This window comes from Talpa occidentalis, unplaced genomic scaffold (genome assembly GCF_014898055.3).
Source record: "Talpa occidentalis isolate TD23 unplaced genomic scaffold, MPIMG_talOcc4v2.1 talOcc4.4, whole genome shotgun sequence".
Classification (NCBI taxonomy): domain Eukaryota; kingdom Metazoa; phylum Chordata; class Mammalia; order Eulipotyphla; family Talpidae; genus Talpa; species Talpa occidentalis.
The window spans coordinates 28,348,468-28,370,185 of NW_023604295.1; the positions used below are offsets into that span (position 1 = coordinate 28,348,468).

At 37.7% G+C, this 21,718-nt stretch overlaps 1 protein-coding gene across 10 annotated transcripts in view; it reads left to right on the forward strand.

The window, feature by feature from the left end:
* The window catches only part of FXR1 (FMR1 autosomal homolog 1), a 65,050-nt gene that overhangs the window by 18,050 nt on the left and 25,282 nt on the right, over positions 1 to 21,718 (forward strand). For all 10 annotated transcript variants that reach the window (XM_037525156.2, XM_037525160.2, XM_037525161.2 and 7 more), the window contains exons 2-7: positions 3,161 to 3,213; positions 7,745 to 7,838; positions 19,414 to 19,485; positions 19,890 to 20,038; positions 20,267 to 20,360; positions 20,800 to 20,916. In XM_037525156.2, the coding sequence (XP_037381053.1) occupies positions 3,161 to 3,213; positions 7,745 to 7,838; positions 19,414 to 19,485; positions 19,890 to 20,038; positions 20,267 to 20,360; positions 20,800 to 20,916 (579 nt within the window). The remainder of the gene's footprint in view (positions 1 to 3,160; positions 3,214 to 7,744; positions 7,839 to 19,413; positions 19,486 to 19,889; positions 20,039 to 20,266; positions 20,361 to 20,799; positions 20,917 to 21,718) is intronic.

Genomic DNA, 21,718 nt, shown 5'->3' on the forward strand with positions numbered 1-21,718 from the left:
TCATTACAATTCAGAAACATTTTAGGATCTGAAGGGTATTTACAGTGAAAGTGAGTGTTCAGAACTGTATTTTTTTCCTTAGACTTTTGAAAAATGTATCCAAACAAAACTGATGCTGATGTTTGTGCTGGAAGTTAAATGGGAGTAGAGGTGGGAGGGATATTAAACATTGATTTTTATATAAAAAGGTTTCTGTTATAATGAAGAGTAGAATTTCCTAGTGGGCTTGAATTCTGATTTTGAATTTATCTTTTTGTTGTGTAAATTATACAGCAAAAATATTAATTTGTGAAACTTTCCAAACTGCAAGTGTGATGAGCTGCAATTGTCAAAGCTAAAAATATGGCTAACCTTTGATGACAAAGATATTTTAATTGGAAATTGTCAGTTTCTGACATACTCTTTCGTGTAGAAATGGCAAGGGTGTATACTATTGACTTGCTGGTGATATAACTATGAAAGCGCTGACCCAAAATAATTGCTGAAAGTGAATGTTTAGGTGAACTAGAAATAGAAAAACTGGCCAGGCTGTCATTATTTATAGCACAGTCCAATAATCAGAGCTTGAACTGGAATGGCAACTCACTTTTTAGCTTTGGGAGGTGAAAGAGGGATAAAAAAGTCTTCAGAATTTTAAGACAGGAGCTATTATAGTAGCACCCTAGAAGTCCCAAGGAGGTATTCTGAGTTTTAGACCTCATCTGGGATATTTGCATGAAATATTACATAGTAACTAATCAGTTAATAAGCAGGTACTTGGAGTTGAAGAGACATTAGGGCCAAATTACAAAATAATAGAATTGAGTAGCAAATGTGGGAGGAGGTCACTGAGAGACTTTTAAATTTATGAGTTACCTACATTCTGTGGTTGATTTATCCTACTATTAAAGAAACTAAGAGAACAGATTTTATTTTCATTTCCATCTGTTACTTTCTTCTTTCCAAGACTCTGTATGTACATTTCCAGATTTTTAAGGTGATAATGGTGATTTGCTTGTTCTTTGAGCTTTTTTTTTTTTTTTTAAGATTTATTTATTCATGCATATAAGAGCTGGGGTACAGACCAGAGGTGTGAGGGGTGGGGGGCGGGGGAGAGGATTCACCAGAGACAGAGTGAACAGAACAAGGGAATAGAACAGGCATATTGACCGAAGTACACTGCTGAGGCGAGCAGTGGGTGAATCAGGAGAGGTCTGCAGCACCATGTGGGTAGCTGCCTGGCCTACCAGGGCATGGAACTTGTGCTGTAGAGGCTGCAGACAGCTTCATAGGTTGTGTCTTAACCCCTTGAGCCACCAGGGAAGTCCTTGTTCTTTGAGTTTCTACTGTTCAGTCTTTCTTTGCTGATTTGTTTGGAATAGTGTCTGACATACAGGAGGGAATTTAAATATTAGTAGTTGTTGCTTTGTTTTTTAATAAGGTATTCCCATCTGTGTAAATTTCCCAAATTTTATAGCAATATGCTCTTTATTCATCTAGATTTATGCCATGAACTTTAGGATTATTAAAAATAATCCTTTAGGATTATTTCAGAGGACTTTAGTGAGGAAGATGAAATAAACAGATTTATTCATTTCTGCCATGTTTTAACCAGGTACTGAAAGTATGTTTGCTAGTTTTTAGTGCAAATCCTGGAGTTCAGTGTGATAAACATGTTGTAATAAAGAATGTGCTAAGTACCTAGTGGTTAGGTTCCAAGTGTATTGTAAGCATTTGAGTGAGGTTGAGAATATTGCAGTGACAATTGGCAGTAATAAGAATTGTTGTTTAATGTTACTTGTAATTATGCAAGTGTCAAGGACTGTTTGCCCCAGGTTATATAGTGGTAGAGTAAGAATTTGAACAGTTATTCTACAACTAAATCCTTTCTTCAGCGTATTATATCTTTTTCTTTCAGTTATACTAATCAAATGAATAAAAAGACTGATTTCAAAATTAATTCTAAGGCTAGAAAAGGACTAGTGATTTTTTTTTTATTGTTCACCATAAGCCTGTTTCGTTTTTGTTTTTGTTTTTTTAAGATTTTTATTTATTTATTTATTTATTTATACAAGCACTGGGCACAGTCAGGAGCACGGGAGGGTGAGAGAATTCACCAGAGCCAGAGCGGGGAGCAGAGCAGGCAGAAGGACCGAAGCACACTGCTGAAGGGAGCAGCGGGCGGTAGGAGAGGTCTGCGTGCCATGTGGGACCCTCGCCCAGCAGCCGGGGATCGAACTGGCGCTGAAGAGGCTGCGGGCAGCTTCACAACCCAGCGCTCAACCGCTGCGCCACCGGGGAGGCCCATCATAAGCCTGTTTTATCATAAATGGAGGAAGAGAAGTTGGTAGGGGAAATGAGGTTAAATTAATAGCAAGGCAAGTTTTCAAAATCTAGCCAGTGCCATTTACTTATTTTTATTGCCAGTATTTGTAATAAGAGTGAGTTCTTGCTCTCTGTTAGGTGCTTAATTTTTGTAATTTCATGAGTTATGATGAACTCAGGTTAAAACTATGCCCAAGAATGTTTAACTGATAGAATCAGCCTGGCATGTAAATCCTGACAGTCTGACTCTAGAACCTGTGCTGCATACTGCTTTACTCAAGTTTTAGTGTTAACTAATGCCTTTGATGTTTCAGGAATGTGTTTTTATGTTTCCTCATTCCGAGGTGATGATACTGTATGAAAACTGAGGTTCAACGACGTTAAATATCTTACAAGGTCATAATATCTCTTAAATGATGGCAATAGAAATCAAATACAGATCTAATTCTAAGTTCTCTGTTATTTTCGGTACTCCATATTGTCTTTGTATTTCTTTTTTTTTTTTTTTTTTTTTTTTTAAAGATTTATTTATTTATTTATACATGCACTGGGTACAGTCAGAAGCGCGGGAGGGTGAGAGAATTCACCAGAGCCAGAGCGGGGAGCAGAGCAGGCAGAAGGACCGAAGTACACTGCTGAGGGGAGCAGCGGGCGGCAGGAGAGGTCTGCGCGCCATGTGGGACCCTCCTCCGGTGGCCGGGGATCGAACCGGCGCTGCAGAGGCTGCAGGCAGCTTCGCAACCCAGCGCTCAACCGCTGCGCCACCGGGGAGGCCCTGTCTTTGTATTTCTTATATAGGCTTTTATAGTTAATGTTCCTTTTAATTGAATGCTCATATGCCTTTGTTTTTTTGCAGGGATTTATCAAAGATGTTCATGAAGATTCCCTCACAGTTGTTTTTGAAAACAAGTAAGTTGTTTATTGATGGAATTCTTAATTTTAAAGACTAGAGGTACAAACTATTTGCTTTTAGGTGTTCTGAATTGGGAAATGATTTTGCTCTTGGGTGGGGGTATCTTTGGTTGTTTATCTTAAGAATTCAAAATATTCAAGCTTTGATAACTCTTCTCCTGCTTCCCCCCAATTTATTTCTCATTTATATCATGACTTTTCTTTGCCAAGCCATATGTGAACATGAGTAAGTAGTTTTTGCAGAAGTAGATAGGGTTCATGAAATTATAATAGGCTTAATTTTTTTAAAGGAATAATTCTTTTTTTTTAAAAGATTTATTATTTATTTATACAAGCACTGGGTACAGTCAGAAGTGCAGGAGGGTGAGAGAACTCACCAGGGCCAAGGCAGGGAGCAGAACAAGCAGACTGACGGAATACACAGCTGAGGGGAGCAGTGGGCGCCACAGGAGAGGTCTGTGTGCCATGTGGGACCCCCGCCCGGCGGCTGGGGGTCGAACCGGTGCTGCAGAGGCTGCGGGCAGCTTCGCAGCCCAACGTTCAATCGCTGCGCCACTGGGGAGGCCCAGTAGGCTTAATTTTTAATAGCTTCTTGAGACTCATTAATAAGATAAATAGTTTTTTGGAAAAGACATATCCAAAATAATACAGTGAATTTTCAGAAAATATTCCATTGAATGTAAAGTGTGAAAATGAAAAACCAATTTTACCTCCTACAAAGAGAGAATTTTTTTCCTGTTGGCCAGCCCTTAAGAATTTTAGATTTATGTCTAGTACTTTATTTTGTCTCACCACCAACCCATAAATCCTTTTAAATCCATTCCCCACCCCACCCCTTAGCTTCAGAAACTCACTTCATTTATTAATCTCTTATAGATTTTTTTTTTTTAAGATATATTTATACATACAAGAACTGGGTTACAGGCCAGAGTTGTGGGGGGTAAGAAGACTCACCACAGGCAGAGTGGGGAACAGTACAGGCCGACTGAGTGAAATACACTGCTGAGGGGAGCAGCGGGTGAATCAGGAGAGGTCTGCTGTGCCATGTGGGCAGCTCCCATGCTGGGAATTGAACTCGTGCTGTGCATCTAGCTTAATAGGTTGTGTCTTAACCCCTTGTGCCACCTGGAAGGCCCCCTAATATCTTCGTTTTTGTAAGTATTTTATCTGATTGTCCAGTATTTGTTTTTTTCTGACTTTACTGCACATAATTCCCTTTAGTTCCCTTCAGTTTTTCTGTAAATGGCAACATTTTTATCTTTCCTTATGGTTGAAGACTAAGTATTCTATTGTGTGATTCTACCACATCTTTTTTTGTTTTTAAAGAGTCATTTTACTTATGAATGCTGGGAACTGGGCTACAGGCCAGAGGTGCAGGGGGAGGAGGGTTGAGAGGATTCAGCAGAGACAGGGAAGGGCACAGAATAGGTGGATCTATTGAAACACACCACTGAGGGGAGCTGAAGGGAGCAGGGAGACAAGACAGGAGAGGTCTTGTCTGCACCTGTACCAGGTGCTCCCTGACCTGGGATTGAACCCATGCCCCAGTGTCTGGTGACAGCCACACAGTGCCTTGACTCCATCCCCTGCACCATTGGGGAGACCCTTTTTATTTAAAATTAAAACAATTTTTTAAAAAAGATTTATTCATTCATTCATTCATTTATTTATACATACATACATACATACATACATACATACATACATACAAGCACTGGGTACAGTCAGAAGCGTGTGAGGGTGAGAGAATTCACCAGAGCCAGGGCGGGGAACAGAACAGGCAGACGAAATACACTGCTGAGGGGAGTAATGGGCGAGGCAGGAGAGGTCTGCGCACCATGAGGGACCCTCGCCAGCGGCTGGGGATCGAACCTATGCTGCAGAGGCTGTGGGCAGCTTAGTAGCCCAGCACTCAACCGCTGCGCCACCGGGGGAGGGCCTAAAACAATTTTTTTAAAAGATTGATTCATTTATGCATACGAGAGCTGGGGTGTAGGCCAAGAGGTGCAGGGTGGGAAGGATGAGTGGTTCCACCACAGGCAGATTAGGGAGCAGAAAAGGCGGATTGACTGAAAAACACTGCTGAGGGGAGCAGCTCCTGGGGAGACAGGAGAGGTCTGCAGTGCCATGTGGGGTTAGCACCCTAGCCAGGGATCGAACTCATGTTGCAGATAGATTCATACTGCTGATACTTAACTCCTTGCACCACCAGGGAGGCCCTTTTTCAAAAAAGTTTAAGGTAAATGCAGATCGTTTTTCAAATGACTACACCAGTTTACATTCCTACCAACAATATAATAAAGTTCCTTTTTCTCTGATCATCCTCTCAAGCAATTGTTTTTGTGGGTCTTCTTAATATGTTTCATTCTCACAGGTGTGAGATGATATCTCATGGGTTTAACCTGCATCTTCCTTACAAGAAGCAAGATGAACATTTTCCCATGTATTGGCCTGCATATCCCCTTTGGTGAATCTGTTTAGCTCGAATGCCCTTTTTTTAATTTTTCATTGTTGAATTGTATTAAATTTGAATATATCTTGGATATTAACTCTTTGTTCATACCAAATTGTGAATATTGACTAATTCATTTGAATATCTTTTTAATCTACTTAAATTTTCTTCTGCTGTGCAAAAACCTTTTAATTGACATAATGGTAATTATTTTTGTTTTTATTCATTTTCCATAGTGGTTGATTTTTCAGAAACATCTTTATCATTGATGTCATGAAATAACCACCAATGTTTTCTTCTATGTATATGATTGCTACAGGTCTAAGGCCTAAATCTTTTATCTGTTTTGAAAATTAATATTTGTGAATATGCTTAACTTTTATTTATATATATATATATATATTTTACACCACTTTTTTTTTTAAATGCATACAAGAACTGGGACACAGGCCAGAGGTGTGGGGGTAGGGGAGTGAAAGGAACCACCAGAGACAGAGTGGGGAATAGAACAGGCAGATTGACTGAAATACACTGCTGAGGAGAGCAGAGAGTAAGTCAGGAGAGGTCTGCTGCGCCTCAGGGGTAGCTCCCTGGCCCGGGATCGAACTCGTGCTGCAGTGGCTGAGGACAGCCTCATAGGTTGCATCTTAACCCCTTGCACCACCAGGGAGGGACCCCCCCCCCACCCCCGCCATAGAATTTCCTTCACCATTGCACCCATCCACCATCACCACAGTCCCCTGTGCATCTCCTTCCCTTCCTCTAATCTCTCTCTCTCTCCTCCTCCCATGCAGGATGTCTCTGATTTATAATGCTGTTTTGTTGTGTTTTGTATTGTCCCCCCCACCACCATTTCTTTCTTGGCTCTATATTCTTATAAGTGAAACCACCCAATATTTTTTTTTTTCCTTCTGACTTATTTCACTGAGTATAATTCCTTCTAGCTCCATCCGTGTTGCTGCGAATGGGATTAGTTTATCTTTTTTGACTGTTGAATATGCTTAACTTTCAAAACGCTCGAATGTTGAAATGATGTTGTAGATCTTCCAGATGTCAGGTAGTAGTAAGAATAAGTATTGTATCTTTAATCACTTGAAATTAATAAGAATTAGTGTCAATTTTATAGATACTTTATGGGCTAGATAGTATTGAAACTGTTGGGCTTGATTAGGAAGGGTTGTAAAGGAATTTTGTATAATTGAAGGTCAGAAATGAACTGTTCAACTTTTAAACTGCTGCTGGCTGACAGGGAAACAAATGTTGAGATGATTTCTGTCTATGTGCAGTTGTCATTTAGGTAGTAATGATGACAACAAAGAATCCAGGAATCTTTTACTTGTTTACTGCTGTTTACCCCAGCATTGGTAGATAGAAGCTATAGGAATATTTTATGTGCTGCAGGTGTGCCTTCCAGACATGTGAGTTGGCTGTTAGGGCATACGAGTAGCAAAGAATTTAAAATTTTATCAACTCAGCTTTTTAAAAAAACAATATAAAAAATGCCAAACAACACTTAATTTGTTTTAATACATTTATATTTGCTGCAAGTATTAAAAGTAAACATTTTTTTAGTTTTAATTATAGTGAATATGTTCATTGTAGAAAAAATGAATGTTTGGTTTTTCTGTAAACATGTATACTGAAAAAGAATTATGCACTTTATATTTTATAATCTATGAAATTGTATTCCTTTGGATGAGTGATATATTTATTAAAATGTTTAAATTGATTCCATTACTGTTTATTGACCACAGTATAGGTGTGACATTACTTTGAATTTAACTTATTGCTATGAACTTACCTATTTTATTTGCAAAATAATGTACGTATTGTTCTGTTATGATTAATAATTTGAATATAATTGCTATTAATTATAAAGTTAAGAGCCATGTGAATGAATCTGTTCTAAAACAAACTGCTTGGAAAAATACAATACTAAGTTGTAGTTCTTGAGAGCACATTAAATGACAAGTTAACAGACAAATGTACATTGCTAAGCATAGAGTATTTAGCTTCCACATTAGGTACTGTTAGAATAATATATTTTAAAATATAATTCCTTTTCTAATCCTTCAGTTGGCAGCCAGAACGCCAGGTTCCATTTAATGAAGTTAGATTACCACCACCACCTGATATAAAAAAAGAAATTAGTGAAGGAGATGAAGTAGAGGTATGTATTTGTAAGTTTATTTGCTTGCCTGCCTGTACAAAATAATTTTTTTTGTAGGAGAATTTGTATAGCTGATTGAGAATAAATCTTAATTCATTTCCTCTATTTCTACTGGTAATGACTGTGTGATTTGCAGTGTTTGAGTTTCAGAGTTAGCACGGGGATTCATGTCTTCTGCCATTTTTAGCTTTGTGGCCTTGGGCAAGTTACTTTTACTAAGTGAAGATAATTTGAAGTTAAGGATGATAGTGCATTTGAACAACATTGCATGGAGCATGGTGCACAGAGAACTGTGTGGTGTTGGATGCTATTTTCCTTGTTTCTGGTAATTAAAATTTGTATTTTTGTTAAATATTGATAGTTGTCATGCTTTAATATAGTGATCATTAATACAGTTTACATGTAATGTGAAATTTTATAATTAGTTGTACTGTTATGTTGAATATTTTACAAATGTCTGGAATAATTTAATAGCACAGAAAAACAAAAAAGAAATAAAACAAAAATGATTTGCCAGAGATTGACAATACCTCTTATACCTCTGTTCTTGCCTTACATATCATTCATTCCCAGGTTCCATGATCTCCCTCCCTTACCCTCTTTTAAAATAAAAAAGTAATCATTTTGTACTGCTTTGTATTTTTCTTTGTATTTTGCTTTTTTCACACTTAGATAACCTGTTTTTTTTTTTTTTTTTTTAAGATTTATTTATTTACGCATACAAGAACAACTTGTATGGGGTACAGGCCAGAGGTGCCGGGAGTGAGAGGATTCACCACAGACACAGTGGGGAACAGAACAGGCCGACTGACTGAAATACACAAGCAGGAGAGGCCTGCTGCACCATGAGGGTTCACTTCTTAGTGGGGGGTTGGATAGCTTCATAGTGATGAGACTTAACCACTTGCACCACCAGGGAGGCCCACCTGTCTTTTTAATACTCTACCGTTGTTGATTGATAGGTCTGCTCTTACTAACAAAGCAACCAGGAAATGTCAAATAGTGGTGTAATGAGTTTGTTGAAGATAGAAATTTTATTATTGATTTTTAAGAAATTGATAAAGTACCTCTTAGGGGCTCATGTTTCTCATAAGGAATTGACTTGATAGTGTTGAGAGATTTTCATGTGTCACTTTTGCCTGGGTTATTATGTAAGATGGGGTGGGGAACTAGGAACAAAGGAGAACCTCTGCTGTTGAGCTAGTTATCTAAATGCTTTCGTAAACACTGACTGAACAGTACAAGCTTGGCACCAGACACAGGTCTGAGCACTTATAAATGGACTCATTTTATTCTTCCTAATTTTTAAATGGTAACTTTTGAATTCTTCCTGGTAATTGGATGTTAAGCTAGGAACCAGGAAATTGAGCTGCTTTAAATTCCTGACAGCCTGATTGCATTTCTTTTCTAAAATGCTGTCTAGATTTTAATTACTTGCTTGTAATTTACTGTGTAGTTTCTTGCTGGGTCTCATAACATGCCACAGATAATCTTGTCATGGAATAGTGAACGTACTCCTCAATACATAGTCTTCACATGACTCAGTTTTTTCCTTTGACAATTGGCTTTACCAAAATTTGTTCTAAATTTTTTTAGAATTAGATTTTATCACTTTACCATTCATTTATAAAACTGTCATTTCAGAAATACATCTTCATACTGTGACATGCACGTGCTTCACTCATCACTAAAGCTCCATTGTTACTACTCTGTCACTTTACCCCCTTCTACCTCCCATTCTCTTCACCCCTCCCCTTCTCCTCTGGTAGCACCCTATATTTCACTGAATCTGAGTGTAGGGTACTTTGTGGGATGCAATGAATTGTAGCATCAATGCTTCTGATTCCTACTGTACCATGCTAACTTGCACTTTAGACTCTGGTAAAAGTGTTTAATATTATATCCTTCCCTAATATCTTTCTATGAAGATGGATAAAAGAACTTGATTGTTTTTTAAAGTTTATTACTTTTGGAATTCTGGTGATCAGTTTGTTCAGACAAGTTACCAACTTGGTTTTGGAAATGCTCAAGAAGTAGAGGTCAATTGTGACAGTTTTTTTTCATACATTTTGTTAAGAAACTTTCTGGTAGTTTCAAAAGATTGGTGGAGTGCTGGGGCCATTGTTAGAGTGTGCTTTCCCTAATTCCAGTTTAAGGATGTCCTTTCCAGTAGTTCCTGGATGATCTGTGTACCCCACCTCCCTAATGTGTATAAAACATTGATGTTAAAGATTGGGTGACTCGGAAATTATTTACCACAGATTGTTATATTTCATTTTGTTTCATGATTATTTCCGATGAAATTTGCTCCTTAAAATTGTAAGAATCATCTGAAATCAAGATGTTATTTTTTTCACTGTTGAAATTGATATAAGGAGGAAGTTTAAAATTAATCTTGCCACCCACGGAAACTTTTTTGGGGGGTGGGGCCAAGAGGTTATAATTCTTTAGTTAGAAATCTACCTGTGTAACCTGGAATGTTTAGCACTTGTAGTTAGTGTTTTATATTTTGAAGCAACTTCTTATTATTAATCTGTAAATTTTTATAAGTCTGATAAGAGGATGCTAATGTCTTAAGAATTTTCATGTCCTTGATCACTATTAGTAACAGCATCTTTTAAATCTGTTTATTGGATGCTCAGTGCCTTGTGTGGTTTTTTTGGGGGGTGAGGGTCCATGTTTATAGTTTTTATAGGAAATCTTTGTATTTTATCTGTTTATACTGAGTTTTCTCCCCAATTTTAGAAAGACTGTTGAATGAATGGCTTTTGTTGTTGAATGGCTTTTGCTGCTAAGAAGTCGTTATTTTTATTTAGGTCTGCCAGGATTTTTGGTGTGGCCTCCAAGATACCCTTCTTAGTATTTCTATAGGTATGAATTTAAAATTAAAAACAAAACTTTTTTTACTGTAACTGAACTGAAAGCAGAAATGAAAGTAGAACTTCTGGAAGAACCATTTCTTCTTGCTGCCTCTTGTACTTTTCCTAGAACTTGACCTATCACTGGGCCTTGAGTAGTAAGAGCTGGGTCTTTGAAGATATCCTGATGAGGACTTTGTTTTTTAAGGATTTATTTATTTATGCCTTCAAGAGCTGGGGTGTAGGACAGAGGTTCGGGGCTGGGGAGAGGGATGTGAGGATTCACCAGAGACAGAGTGGGGAGCAGAACAGGCAGATTGACTGAAATACGCTGCTTGAGGGGAGCAGCAGGCTGAGAAAGGAGAAGTCTGCTGAGCCATGTGGGTTGGCTCCCTGGCCAGGGATCAAACTTGTATGCAGTAGCTGCAGATTGCTTCATAGTGCTGACACTTAACCCCTTGTGCCACCACGGAGGCTCCCTGAGGACACTTTTGTTTAAGGAACTGTCCATATCTTGTGGATATGAGGTGACTGTACTTGCAAATTTTTTTTTTAAAAAGATTTATTTTTGTTTATACAGTAGCTGGGGTACAGGCCAGAGATGTGGGAGGTTTGAGAGGACTCACCAGAGACAGAGCAGGGAGCAGAACAGGTAGATGGACTGAAAGCACTGCTGAGGGGAGCAGTGGTTGAGACAGGAGAGGTCTGCCATGCTGTGTGGTATCTTCCTGGCTGGCTGGAAATCAAGCCCGTGCTGCAGAGTCTGCGGAGAGCTTCACAGCGCTGCACTCAACCCACTGCGCCACCAGGGAGCCCTGTTACTTATGAATTTTTACAAAGGACAAATCTTTGAGCTTTTCACAGTTTTCATTTTGCTGTTAACTTGTAGGAATAGCAGTCAGTTCAAACAATGATAGAACGTTTTCTGAGGTTCATCATCAGTGTGTTTCAGGATGACCACATTGCATCAGGGTCAGCTCCACCTTCCTGGGTTTCATGAACTTGCCCATTTCAACAACCACTCAGGTCTACATCTGAAAGGCTAGACTTTTTTTTTTTTTTTAAGAGTGCTTAGAACAGGGCATATTTTTTAGGATAATTTTTAGTGTATTAAATCATTGGCCATTGTTTCTGCTAGTCACAAGTCTATAATAGTAATAATAATAGTTAATATACACATGCTTTTTAAAGCATATTGTTTCATTTTAACATAGCAGCCCCCTGAGAACCTGTTCTAAACCTGTGCATACTTTATTAACCTTTCCAGTTTTCTATAGCCTAAATATTGGGAAGTAGATAAGCATTATTAATCCTGAATATTAATCTTTACTATATCTTGCTGTGTTCACAGGGTGTTGCAGGTTTTAAGAACCCCTGTTCTTTTTTGGTGCTAGGAACCCTTCCTCCTCTTTGAAGAAGGGGAAAGGTGACTGATAAAGCAATTAGTAATAAGTTTTCCACAAAAGATGATATGGGAGAGAGCTTTTTGTTGCGGTCTTAAGGCATTACTTAAAGATCCAACCTTAAGACATTTTCATTCTTGAAGGTCGGGAATGGTTGAATGTTGACAGTTTCGTGTGGTTTACTCTGTAACATAGTTTTACTATAAAAATGTTCAGCTGCTTGAGGCTTATGTTTCAGTTAGCTTATGAGACCTCTATAAAGTTACAGAAAAAATTATAAAGTAGTATTATCGTTTAAGTGTGACCCACTGATTTTGTAGGGGAGCAAAAATCTGTCATTTCAAAATCTTTGCAAAAGGTCAGAAGATTTTTTTTTTTGTAAAGATTTATTTATACAAGAACTGGGGTATAGGCCAGATGCGTGGGAGAGTGAGAGGATTCACCAGAGACAGAGCAGGCAACAGAACAGGCAGGCTGACTGAAACACACTGCTGAGGGGAGCAGTTGGTGAGACAGGAGAGGTCCGCCGTGCCATGTGGGCATCACTGCTGCCGGCTGGGATTGAACCCGCACTGCAGAGGCTGTGGACAGCTCCATAGCGCTGCGCTCAACCACCTGCACCACCAGGGAGGCCCGCAAAAGGTTCTTTTTGTAGGAGGGGCTCTGAAGGCTGAGTGGAGGCTGCCCTTTGAAAAAGACATTTTGTGGTGGCAGTACAAATTATAGTAGGAAGTTGATTTTGAAAGCTCTGAAATTCAGAAGTTGATTTTTAAACCCAATTATTTGACTTAAAGTGGTGGCATATATTTAAAAAATCTTAACAATTAACAGTCAAAGTTTTTTCAATGTTGTTTAATGGTTGACTTTAAAGATTGCTAAGAAAATGATGTCTTGGCTTACACCATTGGAGGTAGTAGGAAAATGAAGAGTTCTTTCTTCAGTGATTTTACATGTGAGATGCTTTGTATTTAAGTATAGACAACTGCCTTGTTTAGCAAGTTAACGCATGCTACATGGGAAGCTTGACATCTCAAGCCAAAATAAAATTTTACAAGTTATTCTGAGTTTTCCCCATGAGCTTAATATATTTGATGTTAAAAACTTGTATTTTAATGATGAAGTTTTCTGGCTGAAGTATTAGCAAGTTTTTGTTTTTATGACATGTTTTTCCTTTGTCCCATCTTTTATGGCAAATTGTCAAGACTTCACATCATACAGGATGTTTTATTTCCATTAAAATTTTATTGCTTTACCTTTTGTTTTCAAAACTTAGATAAAGTTTGAACCTTAACATGCTTCACTACCCCTCCATCAGGCTTCATGAAGGCTGATATACTGTCACTTTTTCCCTTCTGTCCCCACCGCCCTCTCTGCTGGTAACCACCGTGGTTTTTATAGAATCTGAGTTTTTATTTGCAAGTTTGTTTTTTAGATTATATTCCACAAGTGAGAGAAACTTTAATTGTATTTTACTTCCTGACTTAGTTATCATAATCACCTCAAGCCTCATCCATATTAACCCAAAAGGCACCATTTCACCTTTTTTACATAGTGCATATTATCCCATTGAGTATATATGCTACAGTTTCTTTATCCTGTCATCTGTTGATGGGCATGTAGATTGATAACCGTGTCTTAGATATTGTTGAGTAATGCTGCTATGAACATAATAGTGCGTAAGTCTTTTCCATAGTAGTGTTTTCTTATTCTTCAGGTAAATACCTAGCAGTGGTATTGCTTGGTCATATGGTAGTTCCATTTTTAGTTTTTTAAGGCATCACTATACCCTTTTTATATAACGTGTGCACCAGTTTCCATCAATGGTGAATTTAACGGTCCTTCTCCACAACCCCAACACTTGTCTCCAGTCTTTTTGATGTAGCATTCTCACAGGGCCAAAGACCTGTATATTTTAATTAAAATGTTGGGATAGGTGCCTTGAGAGAAGTTAGGCAAAGGCAATAAGAATAATTCAAGATAGAATATTTTCATTGTATAATTTTTAAAATTCTGTATGTCCACAAAAGTTACATTATACACGTGGCTTACTTCTTATCTTTAAAAGTATTTGGTTCCTAGCAACCCATTGGATATTTTTAGCTGCTTGTATTTAGAATCACTCCGAAATATCAAGTCCATGGTTAGTCTTAGTTCTTTGGAAAGGTTCATACATTAAAGATTTTCTTGGGGTTTGCCTATTTTCCAGGATTTATGAAATCCATTGTTATACTAATGCACTAATATTATTGAATTGGTAGATAAATTGCATTAGTGTGGTCTTGATGTTAAGTTTACTTTCCTAATGTACGCTTTCTTCATAGATGATAATGAGATGAAATGGTGGTTAATGAGAACAGTACCCAATAACTATCCCATCTAGTAGGCAAATGGGCCAGTATGGTTAACTAAGTATTCAGTTTAGTGGTGAGCATTATTTTGAAATTTTTTTATTGTTAATTTGGTGAAAACTGGTAAAAATTCTCTACCTTTGGTGTTAATACTATTATTTCTATTTGGATGTAAATGTCAAAAGTATAGTTGAACATTTATAATGTGACATTTGCATCCAGATTGGAATTTCATTTTGATTACAGTTTGATTGTGTGCAAGAATTGAGAGATCATTTTGCAGTGAGATTTGACTTGAAGTGATTTCATAAAAAGGGTCCTGAAATAGGTTTTTGGAATGCTCCTTGAACCTGTAGCCTTCAGTCTGAGTATTGCTGTTTGCAGATTTCTCATGGGCAGTTCTTTGTCGATTGCTTTTTAAGTTCTTCCTTGGGCCATTTTTTTAAAATCTGAAATGCTGCTTTGGAATAGTTTGGAGATTTAAATGGAATCTGAAAATGGAATTTCTATGAAGTGCCCTTACTGCAATGGCAGTCAAAAATAAGTAGCCATTGGGCCTCCCCTGGTGGCGCAGCGGTTGAACGCTGGGCTGCAAGGCTGCCTGCAGCCTCTGCAGCACCAGTTCGTTCCCCGGCCGCTGGCAAGGGTCCCACAAAAAAAAAAAAAAAAAGTAGCCAACATAGTAATTTAGGGCATAATTTTCATGATTTTTTTTTTTTAACATTATGATGGGTTTTTTAAGTGATTTCTTTTTTTTTAATTGTGACATTCTCCATTTTTATCAAGAATATGCTTTGACTTGCAGAACTTGAGTGGAGCCAAATTCATAGTGTTTCAGTTCAGACTCTTAAATTTAATTGACTTTGTCAGAGTGACTTTGTCTTTCAAGGGTAAAATCATTAATTAAGCTTACCAGAGATGGATGTAAGAATAAATGAAATATGGCATTTTAATGTTCCATGAGAAAGTTTTAAGGCAGTCCAGAATGGTTTCTTCTCTTTTCTGCCGGTAAATTTAGATGTAGGAATCCAGATTCCCAGAAGATTATCTGTGGTGAAAATAAAAAATAGAACAAAGAGATTTAGGTACTATAAAAGCATGGGGTTTTTTTGGTGGTTGTTTGCTTGTGTTGGGTTTTGTGGTTTATTTATTTTTTTAACCTAGCAACTTGAGGCCTCTATCCAATATAGATCAACAGGAGATAACACTAGTCTGTTTAGCTGAGCTGCCTTTTTAAGAGACTGCTTGGAATGGGAACTTTTACCTATTCAGAAATCAGAAAAATAGTCATTAGCATTTAATCATTTGGGTTCAGCAGACCATTTTTATTGTTTTTCATATTAAGACATCATATAATTTTATAGCAGTAAGAATAGAATGGTGGTGGCCAACATTGATTTTTTTTTTTTTTTTAGTTTTTTACATCATTGTTCATTTTTAAACAATATTTACTTCCCCCCACCTTCTCAGGTGTAGTCCCCATAGAGTTTCCTTCACCAATGCACACATGCACCATCACCTCAGTCCCCTGTGCTCCTCCCTCTAATTTCTCTCCCTCCTCCTCCCCTGCAGTATGTCTCTGTTTATAATTGTCTGTTTTTGCTTTGTTGTGTTTTGTACTGTTACTATTTTTTTTACACTGATGTCTTATGTGGTTCCCTTATATTCCTGCTATAAGTGAAACCATCCGATATTTTTCTTTTTCCTTCTGGCTTATTTCACTGAGCATAATTCTGTCTAGTTCCATCCACGTTGCTGCAAATGGCATGAGTTTATCTTTTTTTTTTTTTTTAATAGAGGCATGTTTTATTTATTTATTTTATTTGTTTGTTTGTTTTGTTTTTACATGCACTGGGTACAGTCAGAAGCGCGGGAGGGTGAGAGAATTCACCAGAGCCAGAGTGGGGAGCAGAGCAGGCAGAAGGACTGAAGTACACTGCTGAGGGGAGCAGCGGGCAGCAGGAGAGGTCTGCGCACCATGTGGGACCCTCCTCCGGTGGTCGGGGAGCAGCCGGGGATCGAACCGGCGCCGCAGAGGCCGCGGGCAGCTTCGCAACCCAGCGCTCAACCGCTGCGCCACCGGGGAGGCCCGCATGAGTTTATCTTTTTGATTGCTGAATAATACTCCATTGTGTATATGCCACATCTTCTTGACCCAGTCATCTATTTTTGGGCATTTGGGTTTTTCCAGGTTTTACCTATTGTAAATAGTGCTACAATAAACATAGGTGTATAGGTGGTCTTTTGAATCAGTGTTTTTATGTCCTTTGGGTAGATCCCCAGTAGTGGAATTGCCGCATCATATGGAGCAAAAAATTGCTTTTTTTTTTTTTTTAAGGTTTATTTATTTATACGAGAACAGGGGTACAGGCCAGATGCGCAGAAGAGTGAGAGGATTCACCAGAGATAGAGCAGGGAACAGAACAAGCAGACTGTAGAAATACACTGCTGAGGGGAGCAGCTGGCGCGGCAGGAGAGGTCTGCTGTGCCCTGTGGGACCCTCGCTGGATGCCAGGGATCGAACCGGCGCTGTAGAGGCTGCGGACAGCTTCACAGCGTAGCACTCAACGGCCTGCGCCACCAGGGGAGGCCCGGTAGCTCCGTTTTTAGTAGACTGAGGAACCTCCAGACAGCTTTCCATGTGGTTGGACCAGTTTGCACGCCTACCAGCAATGTAGGAGAGTAGGAGAGTTCCTTTTTCACCACATCCTCACCAACATTTGTTGTTGCTTGTTTTTTTGATATGTACCATTCTTACTGGTGTAAGGTGGTATCTCAGTGTGGTTTTAATTTGCATTTCCCTGATTTTTTAAAGATTTATTATGTGTACAAGAACAGGGTACAGACCAGAGGTGGAGGGGGAGGTGAGAGGATTCACCAGAGACAAAGTGGGAAACAGAACAAGCAGATGGACTGAAATATACTGCTGAGGGGAGCAGCCCGAGAGTCAGGAGAGGTCTGCACCATGTGGGTAGCTCCCTGGCCTGGGATCGAACTCGTGCTGCAGTGGCTGCTGATAGATTCATAGGTTGCATCTTAACCCCTTGCGCCACCAGGGAGGCTCGCATTTCCCTGATTATAAGGGACAACTTGGATATTTTTAAACTTAAGTTTGGCAAATCTGTATTTTCCCTATTTCGACAATACATCTATCTTTTAAGTTCTTTGTTACTGCTCATCATTTATGCATATAGTGGAACATACCTGCTTTATAAATATATTTATAATGAGTTCTAGCTTATCATTACTAATGTTTCCTCTTACCACTTCAATCCTCAGAATGCAATATGTAAGAATATTTTGGAACTGTTGATTTCTAATTTTATTGAACAAAATCTAGTCATATTTGTATACACAATTGCTTTTAGCGTCTTTTCACTTATGAATTATATCAAGTAATTTTGAAGCTTTATTGTCTGAGATTCTGTTTATAATTTCACAGTCGTCACTAGCATCTAGAGTGCTATTGTTTGTGTCTTTACCTCAGCCTTCTAATTTCACTAATTGTGAAAGTCCTAAGTTTACTTCTCTTTAAAATTAGGCATGAAAAATAAAAATTCTGAATTCTAAACTGTTCAACAATAATAAAAGTCTAAGAATGGTATCTCCAGTCTTTTTATTTTCTTGGAAAGATTATTAAACTGGAGGATGTTTCATTTCACTGTAGTATTCTTCCAGGTGGTGATATGACCATTCTGTTTTCTTGAGACTTTTTTTAAAAAGTATAATTGATGCATGAAAATGAGATGGCAAAGTGTTTCAAGATAGAGGAAAAGTTAAGATCATTAGATTCTATCTTATATTTATAAAAGGGTCTCTGATAAATACCACAACTGAAAAATGGATGACTTTTATTTTAATAAAAGCAAATTTTTGTATTTTGGAAGACCTATAAGAAAGGACAAGCTATGAAATAGATGTGCTCATAAAAGAAATGCAAATGTTAAAATTGAGTTCAGGTGGAGCTGATCGTTGGCATATAGTCTTATATTTCCTCATAGCCTTTTTTAAAGATTTATTTATGCATACAAGAACTGGGGTACAGGTGAGAGGTGCGAGGGGTCAGAAAATTCACCAGAGACGGGGAACAGGACAGGCAGACTGACTGAAATACACTGCTGAGGGGAGCAGCATCGGGCGAGACTGGAGAGGTCTGCTGCTCCTTGTGGGAAGCAGAGGCTGCAGATAGCTTCACAGTGCTGTGCTTTAACTCCTTGCGCCACCAGGGAGGCCCCAGAATTATTTGCCTGTTGGTGGTAGTTTTTATTCATATCACAGATTATTAACTTGTATAGCTTTCTCTGGCCATCTCTGCAGGGTCAACCTCAGTTTCTGTGATCGTCATTTTTGAGGGGGTACTTCTTACTTGTGTCTTCACAGTCCCTTTGCCCCCAGTTTTCCATGCATTACAAATATATCAAAGAAGCTGCATAAGAAATAGCTCTAATCCCTAATGGAAATTTTCCTAATCTGTAATATTAAAGCCCTGATAATTAGGTAAACAATATGCAATTTTTTTTAAAGATGGATTTTGTAAGATACTCCTGCTCTGCTGTGGACTAAATGTGTGTAGGTTTTTATTCAGTTAGGTTTCTTAGCTAGGGAACTAATGTCCAATTGAAGGACATTAAAAATTGGGTTTATCGTGTTAAGTTCTTATCCATCTGATAACTGAGATTATCACAACGCAGTACTTGAAAATGAACAGTATTGAGAGAAACAGAAAGACCCATGTTTTATAACACTTACGTTTAGTAAACCTGTATGAATCTGGAATTTGATTTTTTTGGAGCAAAGTTGCTTAAAGTTTAAGTGTATGGAACCACAATTATGTTTAGTACACCTATTTCAATAAAACAGCATTCTTGATTCTTGAGTTCACTGGGATTTGACATTTATAATAAATCATTATTTACAATGTTGAAATCTTTTGGAATGAATGGATATGGTAATTTTCCCCCCTTAGGTATATTCAAGAGCAAATGACCAAGAACCATGTGGATGGTGGCTGGCTAAAGTTCGAATGATGAAAGGAGAAGTAAGTGATGCTAACACCTGCTTTTGTGATTGTTTCTAAGGAAATACCCCAATGGCTGGTTTTGTGTCTAAAAACGCACTTCAGAAATAGTGGATCACACTTTTAAAAATGAATCATATTTTTAATTTCTATTTGTGTCTTGAATTTGCAAATACCACAGCTGCCTTTGAGAGGTATTCCTTGAATATGTGATGGCTGCTAAGGTCCAGACTTGTGTAAACCTGTTACCTAGTTTAGGAAAGTCAGATTAATGTTTGCCTAAGCTTTGCTTAGTACTTGTGCTGCAAAGGGGAGGAGTGGCGGTGTCAGTCTACTGGTTAAGCTGAGCACAGTAATTAGAACTTCATTTAAAACTCATTATTTTTGTTCAGATGGGGTTTTTAAAGTTTTTTGATATCTTTTAGTTTTATGTCATTGAATATGCTGCTTGTGATGCCACTTACAATGAAATAGTCACATTTGAACGACTTCGACCTGTCAATCAAAATAAAACTGTCAAAAAAAATACCTTCTTTAAATGCACAGTGGATGTTCCTGAGGATTTGAGAGAGGCGTGAGTAATTTTGTTTACTATTGAATTGCTTTGTGAATTGAGAGGATTTTCAGTGGTACAAAAATCTTTTTTCCCCGAACACCAGTCAAAAACTTGCAATAGAAAGTCTTTCTAATAACCAAAGTTTTAATGGGTGTTATAAAAAATGAAATATTAAGTTAGCAGTATAACTGCCTTCTGAATTTAATCTTGTTGAGATGTCTTACACATGAATTAATTTCTTTCTAGGTGTGCTAATGAAAATGCACATAAAGATTTTAAGAAAGCAGTAGGAGCATGCAGAATTTTTTACCATCCAGAAACCACACAGTTAATGATACTGGTAAGATAACTCTGTATTTTAAAAAGGTAGTTGATGGATATGGCACAGATTTTATATAATTAAGTATTTCCAAAGATAATCGCTAACTTGGTGCAAAGTGGATTAATACATTGTAGGAGAAAAATCTTGCAGTTAAAGATGTTAGTCTTGTTAAACTCTTTTGGAATAAAGAAGTAAAATGAAATTCTTAATATGATAATCTTACCACAAATTTTAATGTATGAAAACCTGAATTTTCCTCCCACCAACCATAATTTGAGTAACAGACCTAATAATATGGAAAATCAGAGAAAAAAATGACTCATAGGGTATTGTGGGGGAATGTTCAGTCAGAAATGTGGAAGGTCAGAATCAAGGAATGCTTTATGTGGAGGGGGTCATGTTTGTATTATCTAGATAAACTATTAAGTTTTTGGGTGTTTAATTTCTTTGTTTCTAGTCTGCCAGTGAAGCAACTGTGAAAAGAGTAAATATTTTAAGTGACATGCATTTGCGAAGTATTCGTACAAAGTTGATGCTTATGTCCAGAAATGAAGAGGCCACTAAGCATTTAGAAGTAAGTAGATTTGCTCCTAAAAGATATCTTGTATGTCCCATTAAGTTTCATAAATATATTATTCAAGTTCCCTGAGTTAAACAACTTGATTATTAGGTAAGGCAACTTGGGACCTGTTTTGTGACTAAGCCTGGAGTCTTTGTGTCCTTAGAGAATTGATTTTTTTTTTTTTTTTCTATTTCTGTTCTCAGACCATAGCCTTTTGTTTGCAAAATGCTGCAGAGTTTTTTGTTGGGACTTGGTAAATGTGACAGCGAACTTAGAAACTCACTAACAATATTCATGAGAACTATATTGTTAGTTCTTATTTACTCTGTCCTTAATCTTTTCTTTTTTACCTCTTCCACCTGTCAGTCATGACACACTTCCATTAGTAACTAGTTCACTCTGACAGTTCTCCTGTAAGGGGTTGGAGGACACACAGTATGTTTTTCAAAAGACCATGTGATTGCTTCTCTATCTTGTGCTAAATTACTCCTGTTTTCCCCTCTTCTTCATTGTCACACTATCAGGAAATTTGTCTTATTGCCCTGAGACTTGTCCCTCCTTCTCCCCCCCAAAACACATATACTCACACACTTTCTTCGAGAAATTGAAGTGTTTATCCGTAATACAGATTTTTCAGTGCCTTTATTTATTTAAAATGATAAATTAAAAGGGATATGCAAATAAGTTTTAAAACATAAATCATCTGTTAGAGAACTGACCTATGTCATTAATTCTGGAAAATGTTTCAGAATTATTTTTCTGTGGCTGTGATTAAATAGGTTGATCAATTTTTTTTCTCTTCCCATTATATATG